This window comes from Mizuhopecten yessoensis, unplaced genomic scaffold (assembly GCF_002113885.1).
Source record: "Mizuhopecten yessoensis strain PY_sf001 unplaced genomic scaffold, ASM211388v2 scaffold10529, whole genome shotgun sequence".
Taxonomy (NCBI): Eukaryota; Metazoa; Mollusca; class Bivalvia; order Pectinida; family Pectinidae; genus Mizuhopecten; species Mizuhopecten yessoensis.
This window is the reverse complement of record NW_018408592.1, coordinates 386842-405739: the sequence shown is the minus strand read 5'-3', so window position 1 is coordinate 405739 and position 18898 is coordinate 386842. Positions and strand designations below refer to the sequence as shown.

The following is an 18898-nucleotide window of genomic DNA, read 5'->3' as shown; positions in this document are numbered from 1 at the left end:
GCGGCCAGTATTTACCCACCATCACTGTATCTAGTGAGCTGACACTGTACATGTGTAGTATGAGAAGAGAATGTTGATAACTATCAAAATTAATTAGTTGCTCGGTTCTTGTGGTTATGTATAGAAATGATGCATTTTGTTGGAGCCAGCTTATCTAGCATGATATGGATTTGCAGGCTTAAGGGATGTGGTCCATATTGTTGACTGCTTAACTTGACAGCCAATCCACCATTCCACTTGGCATATCACAAGTTGTTAAGACAATATGGTGTGTATATTTTGAAATCAGCAAATTGCAGTAAAATAAGAAGTGGTGTCATGCAAAGAACAGTGTATGCTTGCAGCATGATGTGTGTAGCACCTGTATGTTTGTATCTGTTACTACCCTTAGCCTATCCTGTATGTACACATGTACAGTATCTTGTCTGGTAGAGATAATGCTAGTTCCTCATTGTTATAGCACCAGTTCAGCACATAAATATCCCTTGTGTATTTATCGTTTGAGATACTGTTTACATAATGTAGTAGCTGTATTTGTTTACTTATCTTCATCAAATTTATCTCTTTTTCCTTACGAAATATTACCTGTTATACACAAAATTATTTACATTTATTTGAAGCAAAGCATATATTTTTGTATAAGGTTACATATATTTTGTTCCAAGATTCTTTAAATATGTATAATTTCTAAATACATTGCAGATTATATACAAACAATGGTCTATGTGACATTTGATTTAAGATTATGTACAGTGTAAAATACATTATGATGATAAGTGAAACTTACAATTATATTGACTTTAAAACACATTCATTTGTCATGGTAAGTGTGATACTGGCTTTTAATTTCATGAAGTTTGCGAAATTTTAATCCTGCAAAATTAACAGAAGTTCTTTTATTCGTAAAAATGCATTATGTTACTAGAACTGAATGTGCTGTGCTAGTTAAATTGTACAGTAAAACCTGCTAGCTGATACTGAATATCACCATTTGTACCACAAAATAGTGGCATTATAAAGAGATTTGGTAATATATTGTGGAAGATGTATAAAGAGATTTAAAACATATCCATGGCGGTAAGTGTTGTGGAAAATCAAACAATGATTTTACTGGTGTTTTCCTTTAATTTTGTTACTTATGCTTATTGTTTTAGTATATAAAGAAAGATTTAACATCGCAAGTATTAATCTTCATTAAACATATTAAAGATTAATTTTTCAAAAGCTTTACTGGTTAATTTATCATTTAGTTAAACCGAAGCCAATATAGATAAAAGTATTTCATAGGTGACATGGAATGGCTGTGTACTATCGTGTTCATTTCTGTACATTAACACATGTTTATTATTTCTAATTTACAGAACCTGTATATTAGTACAGACAATGGGTACCACTGGTCTAAAGTGGCCGACTATGTGGAGTCCTTCAAGTGGTGAGTCGAATATATAACCACAGATCCCGCAGATCAGAGTCATTGTACTTTTGATACAGAAACATTTTATGTAGATAACATTTTCAGAAACCTCATGACAATGATTTTTTTTCATAACATATAGTTTCAGACAGTTTTAATATATGACCTCACATTGTAACTGAAATTTCTTTGTACTTTTGTCATGAAGAACAATACTTCTTTAAGTTTGTCAAATATTAAATCTGTTTTTGTAGAACACTACTTTATTATCATGTGCTCATTTTGAAGTTCTGACGATTTTAAGCTACACACATAGTCGATACGCAAGACAGGACTTTATAACAAATGTTCCTTTTTTTCTTCGTTCAGGGGAGGTTACGTTTCTGAGCCGGGTGAAACTATCTATGCTTCAGTCGATCCCAAAAGAACTCATCCATTTTTTGCTGCTTGTAAGTCTACACACTGGAAATATTTTCAAACTTATTGACGATCTTCTTTCAATTAAACTACTTATGAAGTGATAGAAGAAATGATTACCTTTTATCAAAATGTTTTCCACGTCTAGTTTACTTGACTGTATCGTCTTTCTTTGTTGACAGTTTACCAGGTGGTATATGAATTAAGGAAGTCGACCGATGCTGGTAAGACCTGGAAGCCCATCATGAAGAACGTAATGTCGTTTGGACATCAGGGGAAATTCCTGTATGCCTCTGTACTTCAAAAGGTTGGACAGGTGAGGATCTATGTAGGAACTTTGGTGTTCTCAAACTTCTTATAACACTTGGATTCAAAGAGCAGTTATTTCATATTTCTATCAGCTTGACATTTCAGAAGCAGATTGCTTTATGGATTAATGAAGTATTTCATATAAAAAAACAAAGTAACAATGTACCTTTTTAATTTGAAATGCTGAACAAAACTAGTATTAAACCAATTACAGGGCCCGTATTCATGAAACCGTTCTCATGCTCAAGCATGGATTCTGTGGTCAAGCCAGCTTTCTTGTAACCCATCTAAATCATGTCAACGATCAAAAAGTCAAATTTAAATATTGAAAACAGTATTTGGCTTCAAGTTTCTTCAATTTTTCTCCAATTTTTAAAAAAATAATTTATAACTGGAACAAGAAATTAGACTTGAGCACAAAATCCATTGCTTCATAAATACGGGCCCAGGATTATTTGGCAAAGTAATGTTAATAACATCTTTTAGTTAACATTCCAGGCTGGATAACTATGGTCTTAGATATAGGGAAACCACTGAATAATGAGGCTCAACTGACGTTAACACAGCAATATAACTTATCAGTTAAAAACATATTTTTGGTGATTTGAATAAAAACTGGTTTCATCCAAACATGTTTCTAATAAAAAAAATCTTAATGTATGGTGACTGTTTATATTTGCACATGTATTACAGTACATTTCACTTAATATCACGTCTGTTAATGTCACTTTTCGGTTATTATCATGTTTTTTTGATGCACCGTTTTTCCTGCTATATAATCTATGCAATTTAATTCTTTTATTATCACCTGATTTTAAGTCGATTTCTCTTAATATCACTTTATTTTGGCCACTTTCACCAAAAAAATACACGTAAATGGTGGTAATAATTCATGATAAATGCCCTGGGGTCACACCCTGGACGCATTATGTAAACAATGCCTTGGCCTAACAGGGTATTTTTTACACCTGGCTGACTGTTAAACAATAGGTTGACTTACATACTTGTTAACATGATATTCACCTGTGGTTGGGGGAGCTAGGACAGTCTAACATCTGTAAACTTTTCTAATGCCAAGTGTGATGTATTCTTTCAACTAATTATAACATGTGTACTATCTTCGATTACACACTTGCAGCAAATATCTAAGGAAATTAACCTATAAAAAGATGTTACTAGCGAAAGAACAGTATATATATCAAGATATAGGTAAATATTTACCAAGTCTCATGTTTACAATTGAATTTGATGCAGAATACCAGCCAAACACTTGTATGCCTACATCACTACTGCAGTAAACAATCATAATTACAATTGTACTGATCGTCATTTTGCTACTAACTATATGAAATGTAACTGCATACTGAAATGAAATACAAATAATATATTTATTTCTATACTTATTTACTTATATCTATATTTCAACTAGGGTAAAGAACAAGGTTAGTTACAAAATATCAATCTTCTTCGTAGAGCCACATCACTTAGGCATTTGACTAAGTTTACTTCAAGTTTTGAGGGCTGAAAAACATCAGAAAATATGTATTCTGTTTATGTCATGTTTCTGTTAATATCATGTTTTTCTCTGACAAATGGGAAGTGATATTAAGAGAAATCTACTGTAGCAAATTATGAATATAGATAAATAAGGTGGCTAAATCTGACTTTATGAGCTATATATAGAAATAGAAAAAGTTGATGTAGACATGTGGTGTCATTTTCATTGCAAAATTTGCAGCAACAGCAGGAGAGGCAGACAATTTGGGACGATGATTGGGTATAGATACACATAAATTGGTTGTCATGTTTAACATTCCTTGGCCATTGGTTTTATACTGCAGTGTAGATTTTTTTTTTCTTTCATAGGTTCTGGTCAATGGATCATAAAACAATCTAGAATCATAAAGTTAAAATTTGAGTGAATTTGCCTTTTGTTCAGTGCCTCATACAAATATTAATTTTGACAATCAATGTCTTTGTTCTTGAATATATGTACAGTGTTATTTCAGTAACTTTAGATCAATGTCCATGAAATGTTTTGTTTTCCTTTGGTAATTTGATCTTCGACTGTTTGATGATCCTTGGGTATGAAATTGGATGCACTGTATTATGTCACCAAGTAAAAATGTTACATCTCCATTAATTGTCCAGAAAAAAACCACCTGATGGGTTTTGGTATGAAAGGTCCACTGTATAGCAACAGTAACACAAAGCCAGGAGGCTAATATAATTGTATGTGGCGGTTGAGTTTGAATTCACCTTGAGTCAAATAAACAACTATAACGGTGACATTCAAACTTGGTGTTGCTGCTTACACTTACTTGGATGAATTATATTTATTTGTGGAACCTCTACCTGAAATAAATTTTGACTTTGCAATAGACAGACTCCATTTTAAACTTTGCCAAAAACATTTAACGGTGACATTGAAACTGGCTGTTGGTGCTTCTACTTGCTTTCTGACTTTAGAAATACTCCATCTTCAACTTTAAACTTTGCTGTCCCCCCTCACCCCAACCGATCCAACCTAGCTACATGAACCTATATGTTGAGTTTGAGTTTGAAAAGTAAAATGAGGTCTTTCCAGGCCTATTTGCCTAGTTTACCAGTTTTACAAATTCACTGCCAAGCATGATGCTCTCCCCATTTGACTTTAAATGACCTTGCCTTTTGCAAAGAAAAAACTTTTTGCCTATGGTTCAAACACAAAGCTTTTTTCTCCGTGGAAGAAATACCTACCTTTGAACTGTGACGCTGTTCCTATATCATCCCTTTGTGATTTAAAGTAGAAAGGACACTTTCCAGTTACCTTACTTTCTCTCTTGTGTTGAATTATGTAGCTATATTATATATACTCAGAGTACTTATGAATATTTGAAAGTTGACAGTTTGTAAGCTTGGACTTTTGTTGGAAGAGTGTTTGTTTATTTTGGTAATGGCTATCATGAGGGTTCGAAAACTTTTTTAAAGAGTTCTAAAAAAAAATGTTGAGGTACCAGGTATTGTAATTTTTGCATTTCAATTTAACTCTACTGTATTTTATGCATATTCTCATAGTTGAATTAACGCATTAACAGAAAAGTATAGAAACTTTTCCTCGTACAAATGTTAACCAGAAATAAAATCTTAAAATTCCTCTATTACATGAATTAACTCATCCACCCCTGGAGGCACATTTGAACTCTTCCAATTCAAAGGTTGGAATAGTTCAGTATAAAATTTCGGGGGTGAATGACTTAATACACAGTATCAAGAATGAACTTGATTTACAAGTTTTCATTTACTAGAATTTTTTAAACCAAGAAGATCTTTTATGAAAAAAAAATTATCCATAATCTTCTAATAAGAATATAAGAAATTAACACTTATTTATCATGTCATTGATTGTGTTTCTTTTCTGTTCAGTCCAACACACGCCTAATGAAGGTGTCCCCTGATGGTGGTACGACTTGGTTTGAGGCCCAGCTTCCGACACTAGACTCAGACATGGTAAGTCACTATCACTGCTATTTACAAGCTCTACAGCTTCCGACACTAGACTCAGATATGGTAAGTCACTATCAATGTTATTCACAAGCTCTACAGCTTCCGACACTAGACTCAGATATGGTAAGTCACTATCACTGTTATTTACAAGCTCTCCAGCTTCCGGCACTAGAATCAGCCATGGTAAGTCACTATCACTGTTATTTACAAGCTCAACAGCGCCGATATTAGACTCAGACATGGTAAGTCACTATCACTGTTATTTACAAGATCTACAGCTTCCGACACTAGACTCAGACATGGTGAGTCACTATCACTGTTATTAACAAGCTCAACTGCTTCCGACACTAGACTCAGACATGGTAAGTCACTATCCTATCACTGCTATTTACAAGCTCTACAGCTTCCGACACTAGACTCGGACATAGCATGGCACTGTCACTGGTATTTACAAGCTCTACAGCTTCCGACACTAGACTCAGATATGGTAAGTCACTATCACTGTTATTTACAAGCTCTCCAGCTTCCGGCACTAGAATCAGCCATGGTAAGTCACTATCACTGTTATTTACAAGCTCAACAGCGCCGATATTAGACTCAGACATGGTAAGTCACTATCACTGTTATTTGGAAAGTCACTATCACTGTTATTTACAAGCTCAACAGCGCCGATATTAGACTCAGACATGGTAAGTCACTATCACTGTTATTTGGTAAGTCACTATCACTGTTATTTACAAGCTCTACAGCTTCGGACACTAGACTCAGACATGGTAAGTCACTATCACTGTCATTTACAAGCTCTACAGCTTCCGACACTAGACTCAGATATGGTAAGTCACTATCACTGTTATTTACAAGCTCCACAGCTTCCGACACTAGACTCAGACATGGTAAGGCACTATCATTGTTATTTACAAGTTCTACAGCTTCCGACACTTGACTCAGACATGGTAAGTCTCTATCACTGTTATTTACAAGCTCTACAGCTTCCGACACTAGACTCAAGACATGGTAAGTCACTATCACTGTTATTTACAAGTTCTACAGCTTCGGACACTAGACTCAGACATGGTAAGTCACTATCACTGTCATTTACAAGCTCTACAGCTTCCGACACTAGACTCGGACATAGCATGGCACTGTCACTGGTATTTACAAGCTCTACAGCTTCCGACACTAGACTCAGACATGGAAAGTCACTATCACTGTTATTTACAAGCTCAACAGCGCCGATATTAGACTCAGACATGGTAAGTCACTATCACTGTTATTAACAAGCTCAACTGCTTCCGACACTAGACTCAGACATGGTAAGTCACTATCACTTATTTACAAGCTCAACAGCTTCCGACACTAGACTCAGACATGGTAAGTCACTATCGCTGCTATTTACAAGCTCTACAGGTTCCGACACTAGACTCAGACAGGGTAAGTCACTATCACTGTTATTTGGTAAGTCACTATCTCTGTTATTTACAAGCTCAACAGCGTCCGACACTAGACTCAGACATGGTAAGGCACTATCACTGTTATTTACAATCGCAACAGCTTCCGAGACTAGACTCAGACATGGTAAGACACTATCACTGTTATTTACAATATCAACAGCTTCCGACACTAGACTCAAGACATGGTAAGTCACTATCAATGTTATTTATAAGCTCTACAGCTTCCGACACTTGACTCAGACATGGTAAGTCACTATTACTGTTATTTACAAGCTCTACAGCTCCCGACACTAGCCTCAGACATGGTAAGTCACTATCAATGTTATTTACAAGCTCTACAGCTCCCGACACTAGCCTCAGACATGGTAAGTCACTATCACTGCTATTTCCAAGCTCTACAACTTCCGACACTAGACTCAGATATGGTAAGTCACTATCACTGTTATTACCAAGCTCAACTGCTTCCGACACTAGACTCAGATATGGTAAGTCACTATCAATGTTATTTACAAGCTCTACAGCTCCCGACACTAGCCTCAGACATGGTAAGTCACTATCGCTGCTATTTACAAGCTCTACAGCTTCCAACACTAGACTCAGACATGGTAAGTCACTATCACTGTTATTTGGTAAGTCACTATCACTGTTATTTACAGGCTCAACAGCTTCGGACACTAGACTCAGACATGGTCAGTCACTATCACTCTTATTTACAAGCTCAACAGCGCCGATATTAGACTCAGACATGGTAAGTCACTATCACTGCTATTTACAAGCTCTACAACTTCCGACACTAGACTCAGATATGGTAAGTCACTATCAATGTTATTTACAAGCTCTACAGCTTCCGACACTAGACTCAGACATGGTAAGTCACTATCATTGTTATTTGCAAGTTCTACAGCTTCCGACGCTAGACTCAGACATGGTAAGTCACTATCATTGTTATTTGCAAGTTCTACAGCTTCCGACGCTAGACTCAGACATGGTAAGTCACTATCACTGCTATTTACAAGCTCTACAGGTTCCGACACTAGACTCAGACATGGTAAGTCACTATCACTGTAATAAATTTTTTTACAAGCTCTCCTCTTTATGAAGTCAGTACCATTTGTTTGAGGCCAAGCTTCCAACACTAGACTCAGACATGGTAAGTCACTATCACTGTTAATAATTGGTTTACAAGCTCTCCTCTTTATAAAGTCAGTACTATCTTTTTAATGTAGGAAAAAGTCACTTTCATTTTAAAAGGAAAGATTGTAATTTGTTTCCTCAAGTATTTGTACATTTGTATGTGTTATACTATGATTTGTTCTGACATTCTAAAAGTTCAGTATCAAGAACACTTCCCCTGTATCTTTATGTAAGTTATTTAAAAATTGTTTAAATATGTAAAATTGATGAAAATCGGTCTCTATTGACCTTGTATTTCTGTTTGATTTCAGTTTTACTCGGTCATGGACATGGAAGAGGATCTAGTCTTCATGCATGTGGATGATCCAGGAGGTTTGTGTATAGGACATTATTAAGTATTAGAGGGTAGTAGAGCCGAAACCACTGTCTTGGTGTACTGTAAAGGTTGATTCACATATGTGTTTTTATTTGTCCCCTCGTCTAACCTGAATAACCTCTAAATATAATGTCTGTAAAGTGCATAATAACAAACTATATATTCTATGAGGATTTGGAGGATTTTTGACAATTCAATTAACTTCTTCTGAATAATTGACAGGCATAGAGTCATGATAATTGGCTGAAAGCTTCATTTGCAAGAGCCTGACAAAGTTTGAAAACGAAAATGACCTTGATCTACGAAAATGACCTTGATCTACTTTCAAGGTCATATGTGTCAAATATGTCAAACACATCAAACGACTTCTTCTGAATAATGGATAGGCCTAGAGTCATGATATTTGGCTGAAAGCTTCATTCGTGTGAGCCAGTCAAAGGGTGAAAATTACCTTGACCTTCTATCAAGGTCACAGAGGTCAAATATGTCAAACAATTCAAAGGACTTCTTCTGAAGAAATGAATTAAGGTATAGAGTCTTAATATTTGGCTGTATCCTCTTTAGATTGAGGTTGACGAAGTTTGCGAATGAAGATGACCTTGACCTACTTTCAAGGTCACATGGGTCAAATATGTCAAAAACATAGAATGAATAATCGAAAGGCATAGAATCATAATATTTGGCTTGTGGCTTCTTGGGATGGAGCTCATCAAAGTATGTGAATGAAAATGACCTCAACCAACTTTAAAGGTCATAGAGGTTAACGACACTTCAAACTGCTTGTTCTGAAGATTTGGCAGCTGGTAGCTGCTTGGGATAGAGCCAGCTTGGGATAGAGCCAATAAAGTTTGAGAAGGAAAATGACCTCGAGCTACTTACAGGATTACAGGAACACTTCAAACAACCTCTTCTTAAGAACCGAAAAGCATAGAATCATATAATAATATTTGGCTGGTAGCTTCTACCAATTGAGCCAAAAAAGTTTGCGATTGAAATATATGTAGTACAGTATAATATTTAATGAGAACAATTTGATATACCACATGTACACTTTGTTGTTAGTATACCACATGTACACTTTGTTGTTAGTATACCACATGTACACTTTGTTGTAAGTATACCACATGTACACTTTGTTGTAAGTATACAACGTGTACACTTTGTTGTTAGTATACCACATGTACACTTTGTTGTTAGTATACCACATGTACACTATGTTGTAAGTATACCACATGTACACTTTGTTGTTGTTGTTGTTAGTATACCACATATACACTATGTTGTTAGTATACCACATGTACACTGTGTTGTTAGTATACCACATGTACACTGTGTTGTTAGTATACCACATGTACACTATGCTGTTAGTATACCACATGTACACTTTGGTGTTAGTATACCACATGTACACTTTGTTGTAAGTATACAACGTGTACGCTTTGTTGTTAGTATACCAGATGTACACTATGTTGTTAGTATACCCCATGTACACTTTGTTGTTAGTATACAACATGTACACTATGTTGTTAGTATAAGACATGTACACTTTGTTGTTAGAAGTATTAGTATACATGTACACTTTGTGGTTAGTATACCACATGTACACTTTGGTGTTAGTATACCACATGTACACTTTGTTATAAGTATACCACATGTACACTTTGTTGTAAGTATACCACATGTACACTTTGTTGTTAGTATACCACATGTACACTTTGATTGCAGACACTGGTCACGGTACACTGTACACATCAGGAGGGAAGGGAGTGATCTACTCGCGCTCCCTGGAGAAACACTTGTACCCCAACTACGGGGACACCACTGACTTCTACAGGATGGACTCTATGCGGGGAGTCTATATTGCCAGTCAGATGAGTGCGGATGACAGTATCCACTCCATGATCACCTATAACCAGGGGGGGAGCTGGCAGCCTATCCCACGCCCAGAGGGGGGTAGTTGTAAAGATGAGAAAAAGGTGTGTTTTCATTCTACAATATTTGTTTTTGTTAGTCAAGCATAGATTATATCAAGTTATATGAAATATAATCTTGAAATTGCAAAAATTACACTAGCTGATGACATCATAAAAATGACCCAGATTGTAACTGAATTCCCTGATTTTCATGGTCGGAGTTTTATCTTTGTGACAGGATTGTAACCTACAGATACATGGTACCTACAGCATTACCCGAGGAATCCTCGCCCAGTCTCCGATCAGTGTGTCTAGTGCCATCGGCGTGGCCATGGTACATGGTATGTGTATTTGATGGTGTATTTGATGTTAATGTCGGCTTTTCATTTGAAGATTCATTTGAACCTAATAACCATGAAACAGTAAAGGGTTATGTGAAAAATTGAGACAATTGATATGTTAGGTTTGAGACAACCAAACCAGTAAATCACTTCATACTATAGAGTCGATTCAAATGCATATGAAATATGAAATATAAAATTTTGTAATGTTCTCTTTGGTTGAAATATTCTTGTGTTGTGGCTATTCCGTCTTTGCGTATTGCAATTCCATCTTTGCGTATTGCAGAGTTTTCTTCTCTTGTGAGCAGGTATTGATTGTTACGTCATTGGTTCGTGTAAGAAAATTATGTTGTTTTCTCAAAAAATGATGACGTTACGTACTCTCACAAACAAATGACGTAACAATCAATACCCGCTCATTAGAGGAGATAACTCTGCAATACGCAAAGACGGAATTTGTATTCAGCAGATTGAAGTCTGTGGAAGTCTGTTTGTCATGGCCGAGATGTTTCCACTTGAGATCCTGGTTGTGTCTTAAGAAGTGGGTTGATATTATTTTCCTAAGTTGTGATCTTCCTGTGTTACAAGTTTGGTAAAGCAATAAGATGAACATGATTCTGATCATCATGCTGTCTATAAGGTTGCTGATGCTGACTAGAAAGGGAAAAGGTCCTAAGGAAGTTCCTTGCAGCATTCCTGAAATTCTATAGAATAGGGTTGTCACAATATGCCAAGAGTGTATCACGGTAGATTGCAATACAGAATGAATATATTGCGATGCGTATCCCGATATATTGTTATCAAACTTAATCATATATAATATGGATTACATAGATTTACGATTTTTGTCAAACCAACCATCGATTACAAAATTTGAACTATTAAAAGCCTGCCTTATGCTTATTAGCATATCTGTTAGAATTTGTAGTAATTTGCAAAGTAAAACACCAAGCAGATACATAAAAATATACTTTTGAAAAATATTGCGATACAGCAATATTTCATCTCTGTATTGTGGTACGATATGACATACCTGTGTATTGTGTTATACCTGTTTTCCGATATATTGTGACAGCCCTAGTATAGAACATGACTTGCTTAATGATATTTTTTATATTTTGATATAAGAAAAGTAATAAAACAAGTTTTCATTTTGTTTTAAAGGACATATAGCTGATGCCCTTCAGACAACACACCCAGATGTCTACATCACACGAGACGGAGGATACAAGTGGATCAAGGTAACTCTAGCTGTGCTATGATTTTGGTGTTATAAGGAATCAATTGTAAAACAGTATTAGTACAAATTTTCTGTTTCAAATTTAAAGTTTTTATCCCAGATAAGACATATTCTTTACTGCTCTATGAAACAAACACTATTATCTATTTCTTTTAATGCCCCCGCCATAAAATTGGGGGGGGCATATAATATAATGTTGCCCATGTCCATCCCGTCCCATCCCATCCATGAGCAGGGGCATTTATGTCTAACAGACATTTTCTAGTCTTCTTCAGTTTTGCATTATTAAAGTGAGCTGTTGGTCATCTTAACAAACTGTGTTTGATTTTAACTTGTTTGAATTGGGAAGAGCTATGTTTGACCTTTGATAAGTTGTGTTTGACCTTTAGTTAGCCTGTTAAGGACCTGTTTTAGGCCCTGGACGGACCCCATCACTACCACATAGCAGACAGTGGCAGCCTGCTGGTGGCTGTACCGTCAGACACAGACAAACCCAAGGTCATCAAGTTTTCCACGGATGAGGGACGCTGCTGGCACTCCTACACATTCATCAAGAACGACACGGAGGCAATCAAGTTTACTGGTCTGCTGACCGAACCTGGCTCTACCTCCATGACTGTGTCTATCTGGGGCTATCACCCAGACAACAGGAAGTGGACCGCCTACGTGTTTGACTTTCAAAGTATCCTCAAGCAACAGTGTAAGTGTACAAAGAAATAATGATTAGGTTTCTAGGTAAGTGTTGCACGTTTGTGAATATTTCTACTTAACTTGGTTCGTTGAGATTCTCCCAAAAGATGTTTATGATGCGGTTGTGTAGGAACTGGCTATATACTGGCGAGGTTTCGGGACTTCAGCTCACAAGTATTGAACATCGAACATCAAGATAATGTACATGAGACAGAATGTGATTCTTATGTGATACTTCGAATCAGCAAGAAATTTGACTCATAAAAGTTTGATTCATAAATAAAATATCAGTAGTGTAATATAAAAGAAAAATTTCGGACTTTGGCGTTAGTTCGACACATCAAGAAATTTGAATCTTCGCAGTTCGATTTATGGAAGTTTGACCGTCTTTTAAAGAAAATATATGCTGCAAGTATAATACTTATTTTTCTGTCTAGTAAAATATCTTGCTATAGTATGATGTGAAGAATAATTATTAAAGCAGTCTCTACCGCAAAATGTAGACACAATCATATTGTACATATATTAATAATTGGTATTCATGGAATTATTTTGCAGGCACGAGCAATGATTATGAGGAATGGCTTGCACATGAAACTGTGCGCAAATACGAAAGTGAATCAATGAAGGGCTGTCTACTGGGAGAAAAAGAGATGTTCAAAAGATTAAAACCAGATTCATGGTAAGAATGAAATTATTGATGAATTCACCTGGAGATCAACATCAATAATACGTACAGTAAATTATTTCCAGTGCACATCATTTTTTCAATAAAAGTAAGAACTTTCCATCTAGTGATCAATTAAAGCCAGATCATTCGTATCTAACTATATTTGTGATTGTGCAGACGCATCAAGTTTGGGTACGAAAAGTAACAGAACTATTGAAGTCCATATTGGGTACTTTTTTTGAAAAATCAGCTTGCATAACTGGCTCGTCATAATTTACTTTGACAAAGAGTTAGGTTGAAATGTTTTATTCAAAGTTATATGTAACCATTGTAACAAATTGTGACAGAAGAATTCCACATACGGGCCTCAGGTTTTAGTACTGATTTAATTTCTTTGCTTGCTTCTGTTGTTAAAATATATGTGCCCTTGTCAGCTAAGCAACTTAAACTTGAGGTCCGGCCCATAATTGGTTGCTGTCAGTATGGTTGTTCGTTTTGGCCGGAGATTATTCGACCATAAGTTTACTTGTGCATTTGTAGCAGTTGTAATATAAATTATGAGAATTTCTATATAAGAATACAATATTTCCCTGTATTGGTGATGATAGATTTATTGTAATGTATTATAACAATATTTCCCTGTATTGGAGATGATAGATTTATTGTACTGTTTTATAACAATATTTCCCTGTATTGGAGATGAAGGCACATGATATGTCTTTATGTTTCAGGTGTCACAATGGCTATGATTACGTAGTAGAAAAAGATGTCCAACCGTGTACCTGTTCCCGGGAAGATTTTGAATGGTATTTTGGCTTCATTTATGTAACAAGCTAGTTGTATTACAGATGTATCTTAAGTATACCTGATACATGGCTGATTTGACAAAGATATCGCAGTGCAATTCAAATCACATAATGTCACAGATATTATTGTACATTAACGTACTAAAAAGGAGAACATGTGTGTATAAATATCAAGAATTGAACTCGCAAACTCAGATATTAATTTGAGAAGATGTATTTAATATTGGTGTGTAGATTTTCAACTTATTATGTAAATATATTTATCTAGTAAACTCCTTTTGAAACATGTGATGTTCAGGTGTTCAGCTAAGAGAAATGTTGTGATTGCAGAATTTATATATACACTGTTAAATTAGAACTGAATGAGTTAATGAGGCTAATGGGTTTGTCTTAATTACACTTAAACAAGTCCTATCCTATGTGGGAGTTAATGAGGCTAATGGGTTTGTCTTAATTACACTTAAACAAGTCCTATCCTATATGGTCAGGACAAGTAAGGCTATAGAATGAAATAAATAATTTGGTGTGATTTACAGGTACAGTCAAACTTCTATAAATCAAATGATGTGTCCACATTGCACTTTCCCCCCTTATATAACACTACTGATATTCCATTAATGAATTGAACTTTCATGAGTCGAACTTAACACGGTTCCGAATTATAATCGAGGTCGGATCGTTATGAAAACATTAAAAATTACAAAATTAAATCGAAATAAATCAATTACCAGTACAAGAACATTGTACTGTCCCGCAGTCATTTTAAATAGAGTGTATAAATGTAAAAATATTTTTCTAATTACTGTACTTTAAATCCAATATTAATAAATTTTTAAATTAAAAATTTCTTACCATGTGAACCGTCACTTTACAAACACATTCAGTCTTGTGCAGTATATACAGGATCTGAAAGATGTTCAGAGTTCAACATTCAGGAGTGAAAGTTTCGATTATTTGAAATTTTCCTGACTGTCTCAGTGTCTGACAAAGTTCGAAAAATTGAAGTTTGACTGTATAGGGGCTATGCTTACTATACACCTCACTCCACCTGGCTTCTGACCTATTACTTCTGTTACAGTGACTATGGCTATTATCGACCTGTTGGTGGACTAGACTGTCTCCGTAACAGGTCTATGACTATCTTAGATATATGTATGCAAGGAAGGGAGGAGGAAATTATCACAGAGGGGTGAGTTGTTCAAGTTAGCCGAATCATAAAAAACAAAAGTGTTGACATCCGTTTGTGCCCAAGAATAAAGTTGATTGATTAAAATCATTGGTTAATATCATCTCTGCCATGGTATTCGATTTGTGTGTTGTTTAAATTACCAATTTTGTTGTTATTGGTTTTACACTTTGTATCGTATACTAATATCTGTGTACTAATCTGTTGAAAATGTTTCTGTTTTGAAAATAAACAACTTTACTCTGGATTGCAAGATACCCCATCCATCCCCCCCCCCCTTAATAAAAGGTACCAGTAAAAGTAACATATGTTATCCGTATATACTTTTGTTATCCAGAACTTATATTGCTGATAATGATTGTGCAGGTCTGTAGACTTCGTATTTAACATTGTTTGAAATGTTTTATTGTAGATTCAGAAAGATTCCTGGAGACGTATGTAAAAATGGTTTTTCTCCCAGCGGGAAAGTGATAAACCTCAGTAAACATTGTAAAGAAGGAGACAAGTCGTTAATAGACATCGGAACCCCAGTGGTAAGCATTGACAGTGGTTTTGTTGGTAAGAATAACAGTAATACAGTGTATCAGAATGGGGATCTGTGACAGTAATATCAGAATAGGTATCTCACAGCTCTGCTGAGATGAGATAGGCCGATGTCAATCTTAAACAATTTTATTATATAATATAAGGCTTCTGCAGTGCAATAAAGGGGTGCAATAAAATTGATATTGAACGTGTGCAATAAAGATGCAAATGAGCGCGCGACACCGTGGGAACTAGGTCGTATTCCTACGCACTACTACTACTACTACTACTATAGTATAGGCCTACTACAACATGGCTGACGTAAACATTGGGGATTCTGTTCGAATTGACGGCAAAGGTAGGGGCACAGTACAAGAACTTGTTCCAATGGGATTTGCAACATTTTATAGAGTTTTAATCGAGGGAAGTGATATTGAGGTTGACTTGCCAGGTGATCGGTTAGAGCCAATACCCCAGACTATGACTCAGTCGTCCTCGCTACCACAAAAGCAGACGACACCCAACCAAACTCAAAGGTTTGTTCCGGTCCAACAAACGGAAATTGGGTCATTCATTGAACAACAATCAAATAAGAACACTCTACTGAAAACGTGGAATGACATGAAAGTATTGAAAGCCTTTTTCGAAACTCCAGAAATCAACGAATCCCGAAGTATTCAAAACATACCCCCTCCCGAATTATCTCCGTTGCTTTCCCAATTTTTCATGAGTGTCCGAAAAGTGGACGGTTCTGAATATGAACCAAACAGTCTCAGATCTATGATGTCAAGCTTTGATCGCCAGCTACGCCGATTTAATTATGGTCATGCTATTATTACTAGTCCCCTGTTTGCCCAGGTTAGAGAAGTGTTGAAAAGTAAACAAAAACAGTTAAAACGCGATGGAAAAGGTAACCTTGACAACCGTAGTGATGCTATCAGCGACGAGGAGATCGACGTTTTGTGGAGAAAAGGTCAATTTGGAACTCAAAACCCTGACGCTATTTTACAGACACTTTGGTTTTTCAATACAGTACATTTTGGTTTACGGGGATCAGCGGAGCATCGCGATATGTGCTGGGGGGACGTTACACTACAAAACCACACTGACGGACATGAATATCTAGAGTTTACGGAAAGACAAACAAAAACCAGGACAGGGGAGAACACCCGTGATGTACGCAAAGTAAAACCAAAATTGTGGGCAAACACTGAAAATCCCGAAAGGTGTCCTGTTCATGTTTACAAATGCTATGCAGATATGAGACCTACGACTTACTGTAAAGGATCAGATCCATTTTATATAGCTACTACAACAAAAAGCTCACCTGGAAGTCATGAGACTTGGTTCAAGCGCCAACCCGTTGGTATCAACAAGCTAAAATCCATGATGCAACGTGCCATAAAGGGAGCAGGAATCCAAACTGACAAACACTTGTCAAATCACAGTGCGAGGAAATATCTTGTCCAGAAATTGAACGATAATAACATCCCCGCTAACCATATAATGCAAATTTCTGGTCACCGAAACATTTCTTCTATTAATAATTATTCACACATCAACACGAATCAACACAAAGAAATCTCCAAAATACTGCACGGAAATCCAACAGCACCTGAGACCGGATGCAACACAACATCACTGACACAACAATCAATGGCGTGTAACCAGTCAACTTCCTCTGTTGTCAGGGTCCAGGGCGGTTTCCAAAGTATCTTTTCAGGTGCTGTCACAGGAGGAAACATACAAGTTCATGTTTACCAAGGACCTCCTCTGAAAAAACGCGCCCGTGTTATAGAAAGTGACAGTGATTCTCAGTAGGCCTAATATCCAACACATGTGTTTTCGGTTTCCGACGACCTTCACAGTGCGCGCGCTCTTACACTGTTCATGACGTCACCGATGAAAAAAAACAGTTTTTTTCCGAAGCGAAAAAAAAGAAGTCATATTTTGTAAACTTTTATTATTTCAATTGTTATCACAATTAAAATGATCGTTAAAAGTAAAACTGTTGGCCATTTATTATTCTGATAAAATTCTGCGGACTACTTTTGTTAGCGGAACATGCTCTCAAATTAGTATATGTGATGCGTCCTTTCTCGTCGTCATTGCATATAGAGACGTTAGTATTGAAACCACTTATGTAGGTAGGTTTCTCGAATTATATAATAAATAGAATCTAACACTCGTGTTCATGTTATATTGAATTTATTGAACTCGTATATTAATTTCATATGAAACGAGCCTTTCGCGCGCTCATTTGCATCTTTATTGCACACGTTCAATATCAATTTTATTGCACCCCTTTATTGCACTGCAGAAGCCTTATATTATATAATAAATAGAGGATCTAGCACGAGTGTTCATGTTATATTGAATTTATTGAACTCGTATATTAATTTCATATGAAACTCGCCAAAGGCTCATTTCATATGAAATTAATATACTCGTTCAATAAATTCAATATAACATGAACACTCGTGCTAGATCCTCTATATATTGTTAGGGTAGTTGTAATGGACAGACATTGTGATAAATTACTCTCTGCTTAGGGAAGTTGTCCGTGACAGTTAGTCTGGGACAGTTGGTGCTGTAACTCCTGTAACAGTTGTCTTCTGCTCTAGGTGGTTATCACAGACAATTGTTGTTGTAACTCTAGAAACTGTTTTCTATTTTTAAGGCCAGTTGTCACAGATAGACATTATAACTACAGTAACAGCTCTTTTCTGTTTAGGATAGTTGTCAAAGGCAGACCGACGTTAACTCCAGTAAGAGCTGTTTTCTTGTCAAGTTAGTTGTAACAGACCGAGGTTAACTCCAGTAAGAGCTGTTTTCTTGTCAAGTTAGTTGTAACAGACCGACGTTAACTCCAGTAAGAGCTGTTTTCTGGTCAAGTTAGTTGTAACAGACAGACGTTAACTCCAGTAAGAGCTGTTTTCT

At 36.1% G+C, this 18898-nt stretch overlaps 1 protein-coding gene across 2 annotated transcripts in view; it reads left to right on the top strand.

Moving 5' to 3' along the window:
- Positions 1-18898, top strand: part of LOC110460963 (sortilin-like) — a 36286-nt gene that overhangs the window by 10937 nt on the left and 6451 nt on the right. For both annotated transcript variants that reach the window (XM_021514206.1, XM_021514205.1), the window contains 13 exons: positions 1362-1432; positions 1784-1863; positions 2014-2147; positions 5546-5629; positions 8523-8583; positions 10313-10563; positions 10739-10841; positions 12006-12082; positions 12496-12781; positions 13330-13453; positions 14173-14247; positions 15326-15436; positions 15846-15966. In XM_021514206.1, coding sequence (XP_021369881.1) covers positions 1362-1432; positions 1784-1863; positions 2014-2147; positions 5546-5629; positions 8523-8583; positions 10313-10563; positions 10739-10841; positions 12006-12082; positions 12496-12781; positions 13330-13453; positions 14173-14247; positions 15326-15436; positions 15846-15966 — 1578 coding nt within the window. The remainder of the gene's footprint in view (positions 1-1361; positions 1433-1783; positions 1864-2013; positions 2148-5545; positions 5630-8522; positions 8584-10312; positions 10564-10738; positions 10842-12005; positions 12083-12495; positions 12782-13329; positions 13454-14172; positions 14248-15325; positions 15437-15845; positions 15967-18898) is intronic.